Source organism: Manis javanica, chromosome 6 (assembly GCF_040802235.1).
Source record: "Manis javanica isolate MJ-LG chromosome 6, MJ_LKY, whole genome shotgun sequence".
Classification (NCBI taxonomy): domain Eukaryota; kingdom Metazoa; phylum Chordata; class Mammalia; order Pholidota; family Manidae; genus Manis; species Manis javanica.
This window is the reverse complement of record NC_133161.1, coordinates 14093613-14116710: the sequence shown is the minus strand read 5'-3', so window position 1 is coordinate 14116710 and position 23098 is coordinate 14093613. Positions and strand designations below refer to the sequence as shown.

At 41.2% G+C, this 23098-nt stretch overlaps 2 protein-coding genes across 4 annotated transcripts in view; both read right to left on the bottom strand.

Annotated features, from left to right (window-relative positions):
• Positions 1–3088: 3088 nt before the first annotated feature.
• LOC108410097 (uncharacterized) lies at positions 3089–21822 on the bottom strand. The gene is made up of 4 exons (XM_073239856.1): positions 21691–21822; positions 13283–14279; positions 12649–12899; positions 3089–7750 (listed from the first exon to the last, which is right to left on the bottom strand). Exons 1-2 carry the CDS (start codon positions 21820–21822, stop codon positions 13515–13517), a joined length of 897 nt encoding a protein of 298 aa, XP_073095957.1. The 3' UTR covers positions 3089–7750; positions 12649–12899; positions 13283–13514.
• The window catches only part of ZC3HAV1 (zinc finger CCCH-type containing, antiviral 1), a 43297-nt gene continuing 39162 nt past the window's right edge, over positions 18964–23098 (bottom strand). For all 3 annotated transcript variants that reach the window (XM_017681058.3, XM_017681057.3, XM_017681059.3), the window contains exon 13: positions 18964–22972. In XM_017681058.3, coding sequence (XP_017536547.3) covers positions 22710–22972 — 263 coding nt within the window. In that variant the 3' untranslated portion in view covers positions 18964–22709. The remainder of the gene's footprint in view (positions 22973–23098) is intronic.

The window sequence follows — 23098 nt, the reverse complement described above, 5'->3', positions numbered from 1 at the left end:
CCCTCCCTTCCCACCCATCCTCCCCAGTCTCTTTCCCTTGGTAACTGTTAGTCCATTCTTGGGTTCTGTGATTCTGCTGCTGTTTTGTGCCTTCAGTTTTTGTTTTGTTCTTATACTCCACAGATGAGTGAAATCATTTGGTACTTGTCTTTTTTGGCCTGGCTTATTTCACTGAGCATAATATCCTCTAGTGCCATCCATGTTGTTGCAAATGGTAGGATTTGTTTTCTTCTTATGGCTGAATAATATTCCATTGTGTATATGTACCACATCTTCTTTATGCATTCGTCCATTGAGGGCCACTTAGGTTGCTTCCATTTCTTCACTATTGTAAATAGTGCTGCGATAAACATAGGGGTGCATCTGTCTTTTTCAAACTGGAGTACTGCATTCTTAGGGTAAATTCCTAGAAGTGGAATTCCTGGGTCAAATGGTATTTCTATTTTGAGCTTTTTGAGGAACCTCCATAATGCTTTCCACTAGACATTTTAAAAGGATAAATTTGCATGCACATACACATACACAATACTGATAGAAATTTTGGGATCAGACTGTACATAAAATTTTGTTTGATTCAAGAATATATCATGAACCACATTGCTAATCATCAAAGAAATGCAAATTAAAACCACAATGAGGTATCACCTCACACCAGTTTTAGGATGGCCACCATCCAAAAGACAAATAACAAATGCTGGTGAGGATGTAGAGAAAGGGGAACTCTCCTACACTGCTGGTGGGAATGTAAATTACTTCAACCATTGTGGAAAGCAGCATGGAGGTTCCTCAAAATGCTCAAAATAGAAATACCATTTGACTCAGGAATTCCACTTCTAGGAATTTACCCTAAGAATGCAGGATCCCAGTTTCAAAAAGACATATGCGCCCCTATGTTTATCGCAGCACTATTTACAATAGTCAAGAAATGGAAGCAACCTAAGTGTACATCAGTAGATGAATGGATAAAGAAGATGTGGTACATATACACAATGGAATATTATTCAGCCATAAGAAGAAAACAAATCCTACCATTTGCAACAACATAGATGGAGCTAGAGGGTATTATGCTCAGTGAAATAAACCAGGCAGAAAAAGACAAGTATCAAATGATTTCACTCATCTGTAGAGTATAAAAACAAAGCAAAAACTGAAGGAACATAACAGCAGCAGACTCACAGAATGCAAGAATGGACTAACAGTTACCAAAGGGAAAGGAACTGGGGAGGATGGGTGGGAAAGAAGGGATAAGAGAATAATTAAGGGGCATTATGATTAGCACACATAATATCAGGGGGGGACACAGGGAAGGAAGTATAGCACAGAGAAGCTTACTATGCTGATGGACAGTAACTGTAATGAGGTATATGGTGGGGACTTAACAATAGGGGGGATGTAGTAACCACAATGTTGATCATGTGAAACCTGAACATAAGATTGTATATCAATGATACCTTAACAATAAAATAAATATAAAATAAAGAATATACTATGAACATCTCTTCACCTTAATAAAGAATACTTCTAAACACCATTTTTAATGGTGGCATTGTATTCCAAGATATGAGCCTACCATAAATCATTCAGCGTGGTTTCCTTTGAAAGCAGCGCCATGTGTTTACCAGCCTGTGGTCCAGCCTCTCCCCTTCTCCACCACGCGACATGCTCTGGGAAGCTGGCCTTGGCAAGACTGCCTCACTGGGCTTCCTGCCTTCCTACCTTCCTACCTTCCTGTGGGTTTGGCCAATGTGGGGCACCAGCAAGAAATCTAATAATGGGGGAAAAGGGAGGGAAGGGTATTTACACCCAGGTCCCACCCTGAAGGACTACTAGTTGGCTTTCTTGAACATAAGACCTTGAACACATCTAGTGGGAAGTTCTCTCCTGGGACTACTCTCCCTGGCTTCCCAAAGCAGCTCCCTCCCTTTGTGCAGTCAGGCTTAGGGTAGAATGGTGTCCCCATCACTGTCCCTAAGTATTCATTCCATCAACCTTTGTTGGTTTCCCTTAACCCTGCCCATGTCCTTATAAATAGTCCTTCATTAAATTCTCTCCACTTACTCAGTTTAAGTGGCCATCTGTTTTTTGCTGGCACCCTGAGAAATATACACAATTTTGTACAGAAATTCCTCTACATATCTTTTATTATTATTACATGACAAATTTCTGAAACTGGAATTGTTTGACTAAACAGCGTGCTTACGTTTAAGACCTTTCATAGTATTGCCAACTTGTCTTCTACTGTACCTTTCCTCCAGCAGTGCATGAGAGCTCAGCTTCAGACCCCTTGTCCAACTGGATATTAAAAGTTCTTTTCATCATTTGCTATGTTCATAAGCATTGCTATAATGTGGAGATCATCTCATCCTTGAAAGTGTATGTCAGTTGAGGGGATTACCCTGCAGTCTATACATTTCGGATGTTCTTACATACTTTCTCATTGATACGCTATTACAAATTGATATGCTAGCCCACACTGGCCTTTCAGAATTCACTAAAATTATCCCTGATGTCATCTTACCCATGCGTATGTCTTTTCCCCATGTTCTGTCAAAGGTGAGTTAGTGATCTAACTGAACTCTGTTTTGACAATTAAATGAGGTTGTATATCTAATGGTCTTAGAACACCACTACATAGTGGTATTACAAATGACTATTACTTTCTTCTTAACACATGCCTGCATTATTCAAAAACTTCCAGGATAATACATTAAAAAAAAAATCGTTTGGAAAAATATTCCTAAATAGTAATAGAGAAGGAAATTCAAGGATACAGTAATACATTATTTTCAAAATAATAATGAATTTGAGGTGATGTATTTACTTACCTTTTTGTAGTAATCATTTCACAATACATACATGTATCACCTTGTATACCTTAAACTTAAACAGTGTTGTATGTCAATTATATCTCAATAAAGCTGGAAAAGTAAATAAAAATAATATTACAAATCAATTTGTAAAAACTCAAAACAGCACTTAGAATAAAATTTATACTCTAAGCATATAGAAATAAAAATGAAAAAGAAATTACTGCATATATACATAAAACATAAATGAATTTTATTTATGAATGCATAGATGTATACACTTAGAGTAAAAGTAACCAAATAGGGGGGAAAATACATTGAAAAAATATATCAAGTAGAGTTACTCAGAATTTCAGACTGTTTTAACATAGTAAAACCATCAATATAATCATATCAGGTGATTTAAATGATAAAAATTATGATTACAATATCAAAACACCAATTCCTATGAAAAGTTTCTAATAAACAACCTTATTTCCCTTATTAAATAGAGAGCATTTATTAAAAAACAAGAATAAATTTCATATTCAATGAAGATATATCAAAAAATATCTATTAATCAGAATTTTCTTTAACACACAACAGAAATACATAGGAAAAGACAAATATTTTTGCAGCTATGATTTTAAAGAAAAAACAACCAGTCCATCCAACACTGTTAGAACACAGACAATTCACCAAAGAGAAATATTTTAAAATTAATGGCATTCTAATGGTAAATAGAGATTCCTATCCTGAGTAGCAATACAGATTTAGCCAAGAAAGCATTAATGTAATGAGGGATAGTTAAGACCCAGACAAAAACAAAAAGAAATTATAATGAAATAAATCAAGAAACACATCAGTAATGAAGAAACTTAATTCCTTGATGGAAAGAATTAGGAACAGGAGCATAAGTCTTACAGAGTTAATTTTAGACCTAGACAATTCAAACAGAAGCACCAAAAAGATGTGTTTGCCTTACATAACACATTTCTTAGTGAACAAAAGATTTTTTCAATATTAAAAATACGTATGTGGGGAGAGAAAAAAACAATGAAGACAATATGGTACCGACTCAAAGGCTTCAAATACGGAGTTTAATTCATCAGATGGCAAAGAGTATTTCTCAGCTACCAAGTGTTAGAATCATCAGGAAGAATAAATAACATCGGTGCTCAAAGTTAGGCAATCAAGGCAGAAAGCATGGCAATGGAATGTAGCGAGCTGCCTGCTGGAGCTTTGAGAGTACTAAGAGGGCTGCATCTCCTAGGGTCAGCAAAGGTTAAACTAGCATTTTAAAGAATCTAGTTTTGCCAGGTTTTGAGGCAGGAGGAGGGAAGGCTTAGCGCTTGAAGGGAGCTTCATTTACAGTCACAAAGTAAAATGGCACATTCCAAAACTTTCAAGTAGGTCAGTACATACAGCATTGGTCTGCATGTTTAAAAAGTCAATTAAAAAGCCAATGTTTAAAAACCAAACTTTTCATGAAAATCTGGATCTCTTCTTTTGACAAATTGGACTATATGGCAAACGAGGCCCTGCATTCCCATTGGAAACAACTGACAGTTGCCCCTTTTAGATGAGGCAGCTTGCTGCAGCACTGTCTCTTCTTCCCTATTTTTCTTACATCAGCTCACTTCATCCATTGAGCTCACCTTTCTGGTTCCCATAGGCATCTGAGCTTAATGATGCCTACCCTGCATTATGGGGACCAATGAAGGTTACGGCAGAAAAAAGCAATACCATTAAGCTAGCATTTCATTTCAAAAGATCACCCAGGCAGCAGGCTGGAAGGCAGGGGGAGAGAAGGGTGCTAAGGAGAGCAATGAAATCCACAAAAGCCTATTAATTACATTAAATATTAAAATGAGGCTACCATCATTGAAGAGGAGCAGGGGCCCCTAGCACCTCATGCCTTGAAAACCACTAGGTTCTGCATCTGGGGAATAAATGCAAGAGGTGCTAAGGGTTTGAAATAAGGCAGTGTGTAAAGGATGAACAGAAAGGGGCAGAGAAGGATAACAATTTGAGAGGTTTTAGAGGGGAAAGAAAACCTCTAACACCAGGTAACCAATTTGATACAGGTAACCAGAAGTACAGGACAATTTGCAGGTTTTTGGCATAAGTTATTAGATGGTGACACTCCAAAATACAGAAACAAAAGGGGGAATAAGTCTGGAGGAAAGTTAATCATTCAATTTTGGATATGTTGAATCTGTGGAGCCTACAAATGTACAGCTTCACCTCAAAAGCCCCAACATATTACCAAAGAAAATTCATCTCCAACTCTAACACAATAACTCACTCACAGCTGAAACATCAGACAAAAAGTACAGAGATAAGTATGATTATATAAAATATTTTTATAAAATGAATACCAACAAAACTAAAGTTAAAATAGGATATTAAAGAATTGAATAAAATATCATAACAAAGATTACAGAGGGTCAGTAACTTCACATATAAGGTATATAAAAAGAACACAATAAATGGAGAAGCCCATCAAGTCTCTTAAAGTAAAAGAAATACATTTATATACTACACTGTTTCATTAAGGACTTAAGATGGCTTACAACAAAAGCATACATATTAAAAGGATAAAATGTAAGTAACAATGAAATGTAAAAGTATTTTTTTTAGAAACTAGCATCTGGAGAAATCAGAACTAGGAGAAAAGAAACAAGATATGCAAAACATAAAGGGCTTTCATAAATACTGACCACCAAAGTCAAAAAATTCACATAAGTTGCATGAGTCTCACTGTCCACTAGAAGAAAACACAGCAATTTCTTACTTTAAAAGGACAATTTTGCACACCTCCCCCAATAGAAACAACAGCATTTCATGATAAGATTTTTTTTGCTAAATTAAATTTCAGTTTTTGAAAACCCTACTTGTCCCTATTTCCAAATGTTATGTTATTGCTGGGCAGTTAAATTAAAAAAAAAAAACATTTTACATACCAAATTTGGGGATATTACAACAGCAAACACAGAAAAGGATTTCATAACACTGCTTCTCTGTGGAACCCCTTCCTGCAAACAAAGAATGAACATCTAAATGTAACTGAATGCAGACAGCTGGGTGGGTGGGGGTAGGGGAAGGGAAGAAAAGGAGAGTCCACATGAAAAGGGTAAGGTACGCAGGTTTCTGATGGTCCATCCTGATCCACAGAAAGAATGGATACAATTTTGAGGAATGAATGAACTACCCATCCTTTGAACCAAAGCAACTGGGCTTTGGTAAAACTTTAGTGAGAGATGGAGATAAGACAGAGTAAGGTAGGAAATCTGGTGAGCACCCCAAGTTATATACTCTGGGTGCTGACTGAGGATGGATCCCTAAGAATTGGATGTCATATGAGCACAGTTTGGCTGACATCCTTTTATGAAAATTAAGGAACCTAATCAAAGGTCCTCCTACATCAGCATGGAGGAGGGCCCTAGTAATTAAAGGGCATGTACAAAAGGCACAAAGTAAGATGTACAGAAAGCAAACACAGAAAATATTCATTTGCATACATTAAAGACATACAAATTAAAAGACAGTATCTTTAGCACCTACAAGCCAAGCAAAAAAATAACTTTAAAAATTCAGTATTTACAGATGTTAAGAAGTTATATTCAAAATGTATAGAAATATCCCAGAATAAGGGAAATCATTAAGAAATGATGATATATTAGTGTGTGAATAAAAGTGATGCATGATAAATGTGAACAAACATGGAAAAGAAACTTAGGGAACATTATGTTAAAAAAAAGAGAGTACAAAGTGTCCAAACTATGAATACCATGAGTGTAAGCTGTGTACATGGGGGTATAGAAAAATATGGGCTGGGTCACAAAGCAAGTGAGCGGAAACCTGCCCCTTTCAAGCTCTAGCGAGCCTGGGGAAGCTCTCAGAGGCTGCAGGGGGAGCTGCCATGGTCAGGCTGTGCCCTGGATGGACCCCATCTATACTCGGGATTTACCTTCTCTTGACCTGAATCCCCAACCACCCAGCCCCAATTTTATCCTTCCAGTCTGACATCTTCCCAACAACCGTGAGGCAGTGCGGACAAAATGAAGGTTCCTGTGGCCAGGATTCTCACCTGACCCTGGTTGGCCAGCTCACTACACATGTGTGGGCAATGCCTCATTATTGACTCTATATAAAGAGCCCTACCCAGTGCTCTGGGTGACACGGTAGCAAGGCTGCAGGAGAGCAGAGCAGAGGCTGGAGTGGTGGCAGCGCCAAGGACAGAGGCCCAGAGGATGGCTGTGTGGGCCGAGAGGCCCAGAGGCAGAGACTGGCTTGCTGCATGCTGACTCGCTCTGAGTGGACGGGATTCTACTGATTGACCTGCCACCATGGAAATCAAATTAGGTATAACCTTTTCACCCCAAGAACGTTCTATTGTCATTTCTTTGGTCACACTGAATCCATAGTGAACCTGCCCAGGGCTGAAACCCATTGGCAAGACAGGCAGGTATTACTATGACCACTAGTGATAAAGACTAAATGAACAGTATGGGTAAAATTATAACATTTCCATAATATCTCACCTGGTTTTAGTACATCTGCATATCAGTAGGCATTCAGAGGTGGAGAGAAATATGCTTTAGTGCATTTGCATCATTCCTCAGGGGTGGAGAGAAGTTCCTCTCCATATGAATGGGTAATTACCCTGCAGTTTGTGAGCAATAAACGGATTTTAAATTTTATTTCTCCCTTTGACTGATTTCAGTTTTTAGAGGTATTTTGCCCTGGGATTTCCTTTCTCCGGACATACAAATGGTTACAAATAAAAGCTAAGCAACAGCTTTGTTTTCAGAACTTCCAACTGGACACGCTGCTCTTTACTTGACAGACTTCCTTTAAGGTTTATCCACCTATGGCTTCTTAGCTGACTGAGCAGAAGCAGAAATAAGAGGGCTGGCTTCTACAGCCCCACATACTTGTACTCCTTGTTCCTCAAGGCCCTGTGAATGATCAGCAGAAGAAGGTGAATTAACTAAAAAGAAGTAAAAAGAGATGGAGTTTTCCTAAGACACCCCTCTATCACTCTAAATTTCATTTACTGTTGGGAGCATTAACCCCACTAATCAGATCTCACACAAAACTCCCAACACTCTGGACCTGGAGAATTTGTGTCTTCTGGATTAAAAAAGAAAAACAAATTACACACAGAGCAAGCAGAAAGTCACCATTTCATCATTAGGAGAGAGATCCACGAAACAAGACCAAATGAAAAAAATGTCCAGAGTAGATCTCTGCTACTACTCAGGGTTCCCTAGATAGCCTCTGACACTCCTAGATGCAGAGCCCTCCCTCCCTTCAAACCACTCACCCAGGAAGTCAGCCACTACCATCCCAACCCAAGAAAACTCCCTATTAATAGCTTAGAGACTCTGACTTTGGAGATTTGGTTATCCTATCAATGGTTCTCCTAAACTCACTACCCACCAAAACTGTTTTCCAACTACAAGTAGAATAAGTAACTTGAATGCATTATAATTAAAGGAACACTAGCCACCCTTGCAGATCTTTAAAAAAACAAAACAAAACAGACTACGTAGGCAGCAATATGGGAAGATATTTATAAGGTTGAATAAAGTAAAAAATTGAGATACAAAACTAATGTATATTTGGACCACCAGTGGGCTAGTTATTTGTGTAGTAACAGGATGAAAGGCCCTGCAATTAAATGGTAACAATTATTGTGGATTAGAGTGAAGGGAGTCATTGTAATTTGCATTTCTACTCTCTATTTTCCAAATGTTTCTGCAGTGTGGTTAAAATTTCTTAAAAATTAAAAAAAAAACTTTCTTAAAAGTTCTCATTCCAAGAAAAAAAAATTTGTAACTGTGTACAGTGATGGCTATTAACTAGACTTATTGTGGTGATCATTTCAATGTTGACAAAGAGCAAATCATGTTGTACAACTAAAGCTAATATAACATTTTATGTGCTTGCAGGTAGAGATCATCTGAAAATCAATGGCTCTTGGTATAGTCAGTCCTTGGACCTGCAGCAGCTCAGGGCTGTGGCATGAATGAGCTGATGGGACGCTTGCATTTCTGAAGTGTGCACTCTCCCTGACAAAGGATTTGCACACGTGAAACTTGTTGCACTTGCCCCTGAGGTGCAGTAATTGTACAGTGCTTCACCTTTGTTGTAAACACACCTGGTACAGAAATGAGACAATACATAAAACACTGATTTTCACTATCTCTTTTAAGCCAATAAATGACAGCTTCTGTAAATGGCAATTTCTGGTGAAAGATGGGACAGTAGTGTAATAGTGTTCTCACCCATCTAATCCCCTACCCCCACCCCACTGCTACTTACTCACAGTGGCCCCTCTCTGGCCTTGACCCTCAGTTAATCAGCCCTCTTCTGTAGCCAATGAGTGACTGCTATGGAGGTACCTTGTCTCAAGGCTAGAATAATTCTTCAGTGTAATTTTCGCTCCAGAGCCTAGCCATGAATCAAGTCTAGGCCAGACTTCACCCTGCTTCTCCCTTTTTCTTCCCTGTATCCTGCTTCCCTCCTTCTTTACCTTAGAGTTTCACCCAAAGAGGCCTCCTTCAATAAATCACATGCACCTAAATCCCTATGGCAGGCTCTGCTTCCAGGGAAACCAACATAGGCAGGTAGCAGGAACAGATAGTTTATCATCCAGACAAGGGAATTTTTTAGGGAGCACTATTAATAATTACATTGAGATGACTAATGTAAACTGGGTCTGCACCAGGCAAACCAAAACCCTCCCCATGGGGAACTTAACAAGGATGGATCACACTGCCAACCTTAACCTCACACATAAAAATGATGACCAGACACTGTGTGCCTCCTGAGGTGATACAACAGGTTTTAGCATAAAAATCTGATTTCTCTGGAAATTCAGCAGTCCTAGGAAAGGTTAGCCACCTTAACATGCACCACATACGAAAAACCCTTGCTACAAAATCAAACCTAAATCTGATCAAACCTTCAAATCTAACTCTCAATTTACTTTAAATCCAGGGTGAAGAGGGAACATGTTAAATGATATTACAAGAATGCAATCAGTCAACCCTAAAATGAGGGAAATTCTACTGGACATAAATGACCTGGTTTCAAACAGAATAGCATCCTACCTATAATTATGATGCCTATTTTCTAAAATGAAATTGTAATTTTAGTGAAAATCCTACTCCCCCACACAAAAATTTCCTATAAAATAGTTTTAAGAATTTAAATGATTCTAAAGCCTATCTGAGAAAAGTGAGTAAACAAGTGAGAACTGATTAAAGAAAAACATTTTGAAAAAGAAGTGCAATGTGCATAGAGAATTGCACCATCATATATTAAAATATAAACTAGTTAACAGTGTGATATTGGTTCAAGAATATACAGGAGATTAAAAAAATATATATCCTAGACCTAGCCCAAAAATCAGAATAATTTATTCTTTAAAGATCTGATAGAGCTCAACAATAAAACTATATGAGTCTGGTTTTCTTCTTGTAGAAGACTTTTAACTAATATCCTGGTTTTGTGGGGTTTAAAATTTTTTATTTCAATACGTTTGTTTTTAAGAAAAGGCTATTCTGGCTTTCTTTTTTTTCTTGAATCAATTTTAATGAGTTATATTTTTCTAGAAATGTTTCCATTTCAAGTTTTCAAATGTATCAGCATAACCTATTACATATTTCCAGTGTGTTTCTTTCAACACCATCAAGCAATTCTCTAATTCTCAGTAGTCACTGACCAGGTGTCCCACAAACTTTAACTCAGTTCAGACACTGTCTACCTGAAGATGGCATCAGATCCCACTGGTGAAGGGCTCAGTCCGTCGAGACTACCCTCATGTCAGAGGCCTATCCCACCCAAATCATGCTGTCACCTGTTTCTAGCTAACCTGCTATAGATCAGAGGTTCTCATGAGTCCTTCCTTGGGTTAGATTAATTTGCTAGAGCAGCTCACAGACCTCAGGGAAAGATTTACTTATTAGATTACCGGTTTATTAGAAAAGTATATAACTCAGCAATAGTTAGATGGAAGAGGATCACAGGGCAAGGAATGTGGGAAGAGGAGCAGAGCTTCCATGCCCTCTCTAGGCATGCCACTCCACATGTTCACCAACCCAGAAGCTCCCCAGACCCCCATCCTTTGGGTTTTTATGGAGGCTTCATCACCCAGGCACAACTGATCAAATCACTGGCTGGTGACTGAGCTCCAGTGCTAACCGACCCCTCCCCTCCCAGGAGGTGGGGAGCGGGGGCTGAAAGTTCCAACTCTCCAATCCCATGACGATTCTCCAGACAACCAGTCCCCATCCTTAGGTTACCTAGGAGCTTTCCCAAAGTTACATGAACATAACAAAAGAAACCTGTAGAGCTCTTATCCACAGGTTTTAGGTTCTGTGTCAGGAATGGGGATGAAAACCAAATATGCATTTCTTATTATAAATCACAATGTTTGTCCCTTATTTTCTTCTCATGTACTGTATCTGTAAACTGTGTCTTTAGGAGAATGGTGAAAAGGGATCATCAGGCCTTTTCCAACAAGAGGTGGGAGGCACCATTCCTGCCTCATCCACTGTGCTCATCCACAGTCCCTGCCATCCAAGTGGCCATGTTTCATGCCGCTCCGTGACACACACCACCAGTCCAAACTAATAGGACCGGCGGTGGGCTCCTGCTGTAAGCGGAGCCAAGCTACTGTCTGCTCACAGAACACTGAAGTAGGGTGATATGACAAGATGACGCTGGAATATGCGGTAGAAGTCGTAAAGAAGTGTTCAGTAGGTTTAACAACACAAAAAATGTTAAACTTCCTTAAGTCAAAAAATACCATGAGAAGTAAAAGGTCGGTAGAAGTTGCCCTGCCCCTCGCCCTGAGAGGAAGGACTGCACCCGGCAGCCGCTTCGCCCTCTCCCTTCCTACCCGTGACCTGCTCCCGCTACCGCTTGGCTACGGTCAGAACGTCTCTGTCTCATTACCATGACCGACCCAACCTGGCTTCAAAGCTTGAAGAAATTAAGGAGATGGATGCCAAGAACAAACCTCTTGGCTCCTAAGGCCGACTCTGAACTGCTTCTGGGTACAGATTCTGCTACCAAGAGGGCAGCGTCTGCCCTCCAGCCTCGCGACTTTCTTCCCTTAGGCTATGAAATACCTTAGGGTTAAAACAGGACCACAGTCACAAACCTTCTATGTCCCCAACCTTCCTTCTTCCCAGCCCTCTCCTGGCAGCTCAAGAGTGTCTATGCTGGAATTATCCTTCTAGATCAGAAAATTCCACTTCTAATAGGGTTCTCTGTCATATTTTCTTTTGGGATTCCAACTATTTTGTTTTAAAAAATTTTTGTGCATAGCTACACAGATACAGATATGCTAATGCCATCATCACATCAAAGCAGTTCTAATGGGTACTTTTTGAGCATTTAGAACTAGATCATATTGTTTCAAAGCAATTAAAACTAATATCTAAAGCCAAAAAATAGGGGAAAATACTTTTAACAAATGTGACCCTAAAAGGGATCTGTACCAAAAAAAATATTAAACTAACAGGAGACAACAAATGCTTCAATAGAAAAATAGGCAAAAGCATACAGACAATTCATAAAACACAAGCTTCATGGACCTAATCTGCCATCTACTATGTGACTTTGAGCAACTTATTTAATCTGTCCGAGCCTCAGTTTCCTCACCTGTAAAATGGGGACAGGTTATTAATGAGCTAAGGTATATGAATTGCTTGCATTCAGTAAGCACTCAAAAAACAGGAGCCATTACTGCTATTTCCATACCACACAGGTCCACCAGCTCCCCATGTATCCAAGCCCAGTACTATTAGAGACTCCAGAAAGGTTAGCCCTGTACCCTCACCTGTACACCTCACTCTGAACTCTACTTCTGATATTTTCCGTGGCTTCTTTGGCTTCTTTTACCGCACAGACAGTATGAGGAAGACTTCTCCGGGACTCGCCTCTGGTAAAGGCAGGAGTCATTCTGTGAAAGCAGGATCTGAAGCTGGGCCTCATTGAGGCCTAAATTACATAGTTTTTCAGGACTTGGATGTTGACAGGTGTGTGGAATCCTGGGAAAGGGTACAAGGAGACCTAGGAGAACACAGAGCCCTGGACCAGAGACCCAGGGAAAGAGGGCCGCTTTCAGCTACGAGGAGGCGCTAAGCAATTTTCCATGAACCCGTAGACACTACAACCTAATAAGCAGGTAATAAAAAAAGACGGGTTGAAGCAACTCCCCTGCCAGGGTCATTTTCACTTTCAGTGAATGTCTTTAAAGCCAGAGTCCCCCTCTCCCAGTCGCCTGCTGGACTGAGGATGCCCAGCGGTTCCTAGGTGACTGTACTGGCCTGCTCCACCCCACACAGCTGCCCGCCTCCAAATACACCAACGTTAAAAAAAGGAAAAGCTAACAGACAAACAAACAAATCAATAATAAAATAAAAAGGAAAAGCGTGCCCCCCACCCCGCTTCGGGAGCTTGAGTAAACCCACCAACACGGCAGGAGGCGGCCCCCCAAGCCGCTCGCCCAACACCCTGCGGTGTTTCCGGGCAGTCAGACCAGGTCAGAGCGCCCAGGCTGGCTGTGTAAACGCCGAGGCTCGCGGCGAGTGGGCAGCGCTCCCTGCAGAAAGGGCCCCTGGTCTCCGTCAATGAACTCTGACTTGGCCGGGCCGCGCGGCGGAGGTCCCGGGGACGGGCTGACATCTTCTGGGAGTGAGGTGTTTAAGGAATCCAAATCGAGATGGCCTTCCGCCTCCCTCCGCCCCGGAGCTGGGAGCGCAGGGGAACCTCCCCCGGGCTTCCCCCCCCGCCCCCCCCCGGCCTCTCGGAGCGGTTCGGGCGCTGACCCAGCGTGTGGCGGCGGTAGAGGTGCAGCTGGTCGCAGGCCTGGCGCTCTCCGCGCTGGCGGCGGGCGCAGAGGCGCGCGGAGCACACGGCCGCCACCCTCCCGGCCGCGGGGCCGCCTCCCGCAGCACGTCCCGGAGCCGGGCCTCCGAGGGCTCCGCGCAGGTCCTGGAGGAACAGCGGCCGCCGCTGGCGCACAGCCCCCCGGCAAGGGAGGGGCCCGCCGTGGGCTCCGCCGTGGCCGCGGCGCGGCTCCGGGTGAGACCGGCGCGGAAACCCGAGGCGGGCCGGCTCCTCCCAGGCCCGGCGGCGAGTTCGAGCCGCGATCCCCGGCCGCGCCTGGGGAAGGGCGGGCTGGGGGCCGCGGCGGCGGAAGCGGGCGCGCGGGCCGCGGTCTTCGGGGGCCGCGGGTCCTGCGGGCGCAGATTTCGCTGAGCGCCTGCTCCGTGCCAGGCGCCGTTCCCGGCGACTCCCTGCCTTGAGGGACTTGTTTAGCCGGGCGGTGATGACATGCAAGCAAATGAGAGAATCTGAGGCACACAGTAAGGGCTGCAAAGATGAAATAGGCAATGCGGTAGAAGAGCACGACAAGGGGGCCTCGGGGACCGCGTGGGGGAAGGTCTCAGAAGAGGTAGGTGGGTACTAGCTGCGCGTGGCCCCCGAGCACCTGAAACGTGACCCTTCCGAACGGAGGTGGGATGTGTGAAATTACACACACTGGATGTCGAAGATTTATAATGAAGAGAATGTAAGGTATCTCATTAGTTAACTTTATAGTAATCATGTTAAGTTGGTAACATTTAAATAAAAAGTCATTGCAATCGTATGTTTCTTTTACTTTTCTGATGTCTATGAGAAAATTTTTAATTACCTGTATGGCTCGCTTTGTGTTTCTGTTGGCCAGCACCAGTCTAGACCTGTACATTTACTAAGTGCCAATCCTTCCCGCCCACCACCATGCTCATTTAATGAACACTTTGTGAGCCACTGCTAATGCAGTGACAGAGTGCAAAGGTGAGTAAGACAGAATCGAGGAACTCAACAACCACCCCCGTTGCTATCCTAGTGTGGTTGTAAGGATTAAATGAGTTAATGCCATGTAATGTAAAGGAGTTGAACTGGAAGAGAACTGGCCAGGTACTGAAGACCCTCTCTGCCATGCTAAGAAATTTGGACTTAATATACTGAAGACTTTGGAAAGCCACTGAAGGTATTTCAGCTGGGGAGTGACATGATCCCTCCACCTAGAGTGCTTTCCCCCAATCTAGTTGTCTCCTTTATCCTTCAACTCAGCTCAAATGTCTTCTACTCAGCAAAGCCCTTCCTAAACCAAAGTAGCTTCCCAGCCTCTGCATGGAACTTATCACTGATAATTTGTCTTGTGTTTTTTTACATATATTTGTAAAATTCAAGCACATGAAAGCAGGACTCGAGTTTGTCTTGTTCCTTGCTATATCCCCAAACAAAAATAGTGCCTGGCCATACTGTAGCATAGGTGTTTCTGAATGATCATTGGCAGCAATTAAAAGAATGGATTTCCAGAAAAGCAAGACAGGCAAGGGAATAAGGGAAGAGGATTTGAGGGACTATAATCTCAGTTTTTATTGTGTCTAGTTTGAAGTGGATACTCAGTAGACAGTTGTGTTGTATAGACAGGTCTAGAACTTAAAGATGAAAAGGAAATTTAGATTTGGATGATATCAGATTATTAGGTAATTAAAGCTAAGAGAGTTGATAAGATTACTCACAATAATAAAAGCAAAGGTGGGAGGATAGAACCTTGGGGAATAACAGCATTCAGCTGGTGGGGTGTGGGAATTAGAAGGAAACTGGCACAGCTCTTAAAGTCTTGCCTGTGTCTCTTTGGCGCTCAGCATTTGCTTGGGCTCTCTGCCAAGGTCTTTTTCCACCCAACAGGAGCAAGCTTGCCCATGATACAAGCATGCTGATTACCAAGGAGTCAACACCTCCGGAAGAGTTCTCAACCAGTGATGGTAGGGAATTGGTGGTGTGAGGAAACTCTTAGACCCCCAGAGTTAGTATGAAGATTATTTTAAACTAGACATTTGAGATTGAACAGATGTAGGAAGAAGTCTTCTTGGAGATTCTTATTTCACTAAAAGCAGAAACGTCTGGGAGTGAGGCTGCCTTAGGTCACCTCTCTGAGGGTTTTGTGACGGTGGAGAAAAAAATTAACAAAATAGAGGCACCTGCGTAAACATTATCACAAACTTATCTATTGTTTGTTTTCGTCTAAAAACCCATTTGTTCTTCCCATATAAGCCTTTCTCCCTGCTTGCTTCTCCCCTATTAAGTTAGGTATATAAACCCTCATCTTTAACTGTTTAGGGAGTCACTTATTTTCCATTTGCATATGATGAACTTTGTACATTTTTTCTCCATTCAATCTGTGTTGTAAATTACATTTGCAGGCCCCTAGTTACTGAACGAACCTAAGAGGATAGAGGAAGTTTTTCCTCCCAGATAGTGGCTAAATATCCCAGGGCATTATTCCTCAGGTGGAACATCAGGTATATATTCCAGAGTCTCTCAGAGGTTCCTTAATGGAACTGAGCCCGTTGCCCAGTTATCCATAACCTGCTCATTAGCACACCCTATATTGCCTTCCTTTCCCTGTTTTACTCCCTACTCCCCTACCAAATAACCTGCTTGCATTCAATGCTTTTCTGTTGGCCTCGGAGGGAATCCAGCCTAAGATATAAACTGATAAAGAAAGCTTAGAGAAAAACGAGTCATTCACGGGCACAAGAGGAGAGAATTTCGAAGAGGAAATTGTAAGCATTATAAAATACTGCAGGGAGTTTTCCTACAAGGACATTGATAAAAGTAGACAAGTTTGTTTTTGAGGTGTAATGAGAAAAGGCAGATTTCTGTAGGCTAAAAAAAGAATATAAAACTCTAGGGATTATAGACTATAAATTGTCTGAGAAGGTAATGACTAACTGATAATTGGAGGAAGATATAAGGTTGAAGGAGGTATTTTATTGTAGGAGAGACATGCAGTGATATGCCAAGTGAAAAGATCCAGTAAGAGGGGAAGTTGAAAATACAACTAAAAAGAATGGTAATTCAGTGGGTGAGGGTCATGAGGCAGTGGGAGAGAACGGACACTGGAAAAACTAACCTCAGAGAAGAAACACCTCTTCGATTTAGACAAGAGGAAAAGAGGCAAGGATGAGCGTATAAGGCAAGTTTGTAGGCTTAAGATGAAGTGGAAAGCCCCAAAAGCTGTTTGTAGGGGTGGTAGTGGTGTTTTTAAGTATACATAAGACCAAGAATGGGTGGGGGAGTCACTTGAGGCTGGCAAAGGTTTAACAAAGTTCTCCTGTGGGGTTGGAGAGAACGCTGACAGGATTGCTGGGCAGTGCAGAGGGCTGCCGTGGTTGAACACCAAAAATTTGTAGTGATATTAATCCAAATGGCTCTGCAATTTTCTCTAAAAATACTCAGCATTTAGAAACAATTTCATGAATCCACTGTTAGGTTTGCCAAATGGATAGGATATAAGGTCAAAGGTTCTGGGTGATTGAAAGATAATGGGCTTGAGACTAGACACGGAAGGAAGTGAAGACTAGGGAGGGCTGAATGTGTGCAGACGGTAGATGTAGGGACTGTGAGAGCCCAGGAGCTAAGAGGGTGGTGGGTCAGAGGTAGAAAACAGCAGCTCACAATTTCTGAAAGAGACATTCTAGAGCGAGTCTAGGGACAGTGAGCTGTGGATGTGGGTGCCTGGGAGAGTGAAGATGAAGACGAGGAGGTTATAGAAATCGAGTGTGGGCAGGCTGTCCATGATGAATGCTGAAGATGGGGGGACTTAAAAGAGACGAAGACTGAGTGAGAACAAGTCTTTGATGAGCATGGAGGTGGGGGCGGGAGTATGTCCAAGAGTTAACGGGGAAAGAGTGGGGACGAGAGGGAAAAGGTAGACTGTCCCTTAGAGGGGTGGCATGGTAAGTGTGGTTACTATGGTCTCCAACGGCTCATACTCTGGTCCCATTACTCATTAGCCATGAAACCTTGAGCGTGTTTTTTGACCCCTCAGGAGTATAGATTCTGAAATCATAAGTGTGTGAGAAACAAAGTATGAAAATAAATGAGGCTGTTCAGTGTTGAAATGTGTAAAGAAAAAAAAGAAAAAAAGATTCCAGAGCCGACTGTTGGGGAATGTGGAGTTTCAGAGAAGGGAGACATCCAGGATTGAGTAGAGGTAAGTGGATTCACAGGGAACAGAAAAGAGAAACACAGGAGGTTGAGATGGGATGGTATTTTAGGATCTGAGCTTTTAGGATTTAGGTAGTTCATACCTCCAACTCAAGATTCTAAAACTCAGATTTTCACTCACTGATGACCAGGCACACTTCTTGAGCATGGCCTTTTGAAGGAGTCAGTACAAGGACATGCACTAATGTCACTGTTTTAACCTTCCCAGTGAAACTGTTCCCTCCTGCCCTCTTCCCCAGCCACGTCCTCTATCACAGCCCCAGCGGCCTAAACACGCAGTCAGCACTCAGCATTTACTGCCTTTGATGGTAGTTACCTTTAGGGCAGCAAAGGTCTAAGAAATGGTTGTCTCTAGCTCTGCTGGCCTGAGGAGTCCCACCACAAGAATCAAATGGCAGACTTACTGAGCTGAGAGCAAAAATATTAAGACCTTAAACAGCATTTTCTCAAATAAACACTTCTGAAAAATTGAGAACCCGCTATGACAAAGTACATAAACAAATAGAACAAATAATTGGAAAAACTCAAACATCTGCTCACGCCTAGATTGAACGCGTTTTCGTGACCGTGGCTGCTTTGACAGCCAGGGGTTGCCTATACACTGAGGTCTAAATCAAATGGCAGTTTTACCTTTGCTTTAGTCAAACCTATGCTGCCATATAGGGATCTTCCTCCTCTCTCCATCCAAAGCTTTGTGATTAACAAAGGATAAGTAGAGAAGGGCTTTTGGAGGAGTGATTGATAGGACAAGTCTGCTGATAACCATTTATATTTGTAACTTTTGGGCCTCATCCTTGCCTTGTTCCCACCCCTGGGACCAGAGAAGAACGATGTGTTCGCAGGTTCCAGCCTCTCCTCTAAGCACCTAGACAAAAGATGTGCAAACAACAATAGGCTTCTCCAGACCACCACCCTGCCTTTCCCTGGTAGTGTGCTAAAGGTTGTTTGGTGACTGAGTTCTGGAACGATAAAGCTGGAAGGGCAAAATAGATCTTCTATCCCCTACTGAATAAACTGGTGTCTGCAGTTGATTCTCTTTTTGGAGATACCTAGAAATACAGCAAATAAAGGCAGCAGAGTGAAATTAATATTTATTTCGTTTTATTAGATGGTCTCAAATTAAACTTCAAGAATAAAAAGCAATACAACCCAACTACTGAAATACAAATAGTTAAGCTTGCTTTATTCAACAAAATTTTTCCAACGTATTAGCTAGCATTAGCGTATTCAGCTAAGTATCAGGTGTAGCCGAGTGACTAAGACAGGTTGATTCAATGCTCAAAGAGCTTATATTCTAATACAGAAAGCAGACAACTTGAAGTTGGATAGAGGCTAAAAATGAACAAAAGTAAGGCTCAAAGAATTTTAAAACTGAGTTGTTGGGAAAGTATCTGATCTAATCTGCAGGACTCCATACTTAATGGAGGTAAAAGTCAGGTAATCTTAAGGTTATTAGATATTAACAAAGTCAGTGGTTCACACTATGGTATTTTGGAAATTGATGGATTGTAGTTTACATAATAATTGGAGATATTACTGGCATCAAGTGGATGCAGGCAGGGACAACAGATGTCCTGAAGTGTATGGGTTGAGCCCATACAACGAAGAAATATTGTACACTATACGGCATTCTAATGTCCTGCTGGACATTTATGAAGGACCTACAGCTTGTCAGAGAATATAATTCCTTTTTTCCTCTTAGACAATCTGTAATTTGTCCTATTATCCTTACTTTAATTAAGGTAGTTTTCGCTCTGTCCCTTAACCATATACAGAGAAGATATATGGTCTGTCATGACTTACCCAAGTACTGGTTTTCATTCTATGTCACCCATACTTCTAATCTTTCATTTTCCTGTACTTACAGGAAGGAGCTTCTGATCGACTCTTAAATCCAAGCCTATTCACCGTAAGTAGGAGGAAATATCTATTTCATGATGTCGTACAGCATAGTCATGCCTGAGTATCTACATAGACATTCATTTTATTTTCATTACAAATTTCTTTCCTTCTGATTCTGCACCATAATAGAGTTAGGGCATTAAACTGATTTTTAAAGAAACTCGTAAGTGTAAGTAGATTGTGTTACCTATCATCTCAGGACAGCAGAGAGGATGCTATAAAATGCTGAGTTCAGAAAGGGTGAGTAGATCTGCTAGGGGTTGTGGCTGCTACCATAAGTCAGGGGAGGGAAGGGTGCTACTAGCATTTAGTATGTGAGAGCCAGGTATGCAGAACATCCTGCAATACACTGGACAGTTCCTCACAATAAGGAATTATTCTGCACCCTATACGAATTTTGAATGTCTCACTAGACATTCATGTATGACCTATAACTCGTCTGCAAAAATAAAGTATTTCCTCAATTTTCTCCATTTCGACAATCTGTAGATTTTCTTGCACAGTATCTTTATTTCAATTAAACCTATTTCATTTTTTTCCCTTATAGAAGTATTATCATATGCAAATAAGTCATTTTATCACTAGTTTTTACTCTAATGTCCGCTTGTATCCCCGCTTTTTCATTTTCCCATATGTCTTTGTACAAAATAGCTTCTGATCTCCTACCTTCTTTTAAGTTCCAATTTATTCATTCCAAGTAGGTATAATTGACTACTTAATTAGGTCTTCTAGAATAGTTATGCCCAAGTTACAAACTTTCTATTTCCCTTTTATGTTAATATTAATTGTATTTAATTTTTAATTTATTTCTAAGACTGTGTGTAGGTAAATTACCACTGAATTGAATTTTAGGTATAATAAAGGGGATGTTACAAAATAATTATCATTAAAAACAGATTTATAAAACGCAGAAGTGCTGACTGAGAACCACTGAGCTAAGTGCAAAGGGGTGCCAAAGACTGAAAGAAAGCCCGAGAAGCTTCTGTGGAAGGCAATAAATGACAGAAGACAGGGAAGGACAAGATCGTGTGTGGCCACGATAATGACTTTCAACTTTACTATAAAGCATGATTAGAGTTGCGTTTTGAAAGGTTATTATTAAGTAAAAAAATTAAAAATATGACCATTCTCGCTGCCAAGTAAAGAACAGCTTAGAAGGGGACAAAGATTTTTTACAAGAGAAAATTGGACTTGGGGCCAGCTTAGGTGTGCAGGGGGAGGGAGAGAAAGGAGGCAAGAATGCCTTCTGGGTTTCTGCTGGAGCAGATGCGTGGATGGTCATACCACTTACTTCTCTATACAAAATACTGGGGAGGAACTGATTCGTTTGAGGCAGGCAGACTGGGAATTCTATTCTGGATATGCTGAATTAGAGATGCCCATGAAATGTCCAACTGGAGTTGTCAAACGGGCAGGCGGATAGAGCTGGATAAATTGTATCTCTGTAATGTGAGGGTCAAGATCAAGAAAGGAAAACTCCAAAATGGAAGCTGCCTTGAAAAAAATAAGTGAATGACAGTATTATTGGTGGTAAGCCTCCCAGAAACTAACACTACCCTAAAAAAATCACTACATTTGTTACTGACGGAGCCCTTACACCAAGGGGTTGTGGAGTTTTTTGTACTGATCTACAATCTGACTAATATAAAATCAACTCTAATTCTAATTACTTTTTGTAACATGTCTACTGGAAGGAACTATAACAGGAAATTGGTGACTGGTATGGAATGGTGAAAAGGAAATTGGAAGGAAAAATCTGATTCACAGTAAGGAAGGAACTCTTGGTCCAGGAACCTCAGCTGCTCTAAAAACTGACAGTACTACAGTTCCACACAACCTATTATATTTAGAAAAAGAAGTCCCTTCTAGGTGCATGGCCTGTTGGAGGCAGAGTTCTCTTCGTTTTTACTCTGTGCTCGGGAGGGAACAGATCTCGCCTCCTTAGGGGCCCAGCCTTCAACGGCGATAGTTTTGCTTCTAATTCCTCGGTGAGCCTCATCTGCTGCAGCAAACTACAGCAGCACTCAGGTTTATCAGTCATGCTTATGTGAATCTGGTTACTGCAACTCCATACTACCCCCAAGATACAGACACTTCATGGAAGTCCGACCTGGAGGAAAAAACCTTCTCTGTAATCATAGTGATGAAAATATAAATGTCTTACTTTGCCATAATTATATGGAGAACCCAAATGCGCAGTTAACTCCAGATGGTTGCTTCTCTCTGAGCCACACTTGGCAGCTCGTATTGCATTCCAGAAAGAGTCAACCTGGATGGAGTCCCCTAAGTACACGTAGAGATAAAGAAACATACGCTCCAAATCAGTTTCGCCACGAAGGTATAGTACAGCAGTTACGTGATCTCATTAAGTTGCCTTTATATTTTCCACACCACATTCCTAAGCATTGTCCGTCCCCCTAACTTTTCACAATCTCCCATTCCAGGGTGTACTATCTTGTGTCCTTATTTTAACAGGCATCTTAAAATTTCTCTCAAATTTCCCAAATTCATTTTCTTTCAATTTAACCAAAACAAAACCAGGCCATACAGTAAACTAAGAGTACTGACGAGAGAAAGGAAGTTTTAGGAATTAGTCTTAACTAGTTATCTCTAAGACAAGCGGTTCCCAAACTTCTTTATAACATATTTGAATCCTCAGGGAATTTTTTAAATACCTTCAAAAAATACCACTGCCTGGCTCTTACACCTAGGAATAGTGATGTAAATGGAATGGGGTACAATCTGGGCAATGGAGTTTTTTTAAAGCTTCTCAGATGATTTAAATGTGCAGCAGAATTTGGGAACCACTGATCTACAACATTTGATGATTAGGTGAGGAAATGTACAAGTGTTATTATCTGGGGGAATCCAGTCCTAAAAGTAAACAGAATGGCTATCGCATCTTTTATGACACTGTATTCATCATTTCTAACTAATTACGCAGGGTTTGTCTGTTTCAGTATATTCAATCACATATTCTGGGTAAATCTGATCTTTCTGAAAGATGACAAAAATGGAGGGATTCAGCCTTGTATCCACACAGCTGTCATATGGTATAGGAGGGCTCCTGTAATCCTTATTTCCTTCAACAAAATCTCCTACCAGGACTCGGGCTACAAACATAATGATGTTTTTAGGATCACACAGGCAATTTTTATGAGAACAGATGGCATCTTTTGTGAAGTAATTTCCTAGAAATAGAAAAAGAAAAAAGTTAAGAATTATTATAAAGCAAGGTATGTAGTTTATAGGATTATTTAAACATAATCAGATGATAAGTGTTGACTAACTATATGTCAACAATACATTAACGAGGC

Excerpts from the sequence above, each read along its gene's own strand:
- LOC108410097 (XM_073239856.1), bottom strand. The coding sequence starts at position 21,822 with ATGACTGATAAACCTGAGTGCTGCTGTAGTTTGCTGCAGCAGATGAGG. Across the intron at positions 14,280-21,690 it reads TGTTCCCTCCCGAGCACAGA|TACCCACCTACCTCTTCTGA; the intron begins GTAAAAACGAAG and ends ACGCGCAGCTAG.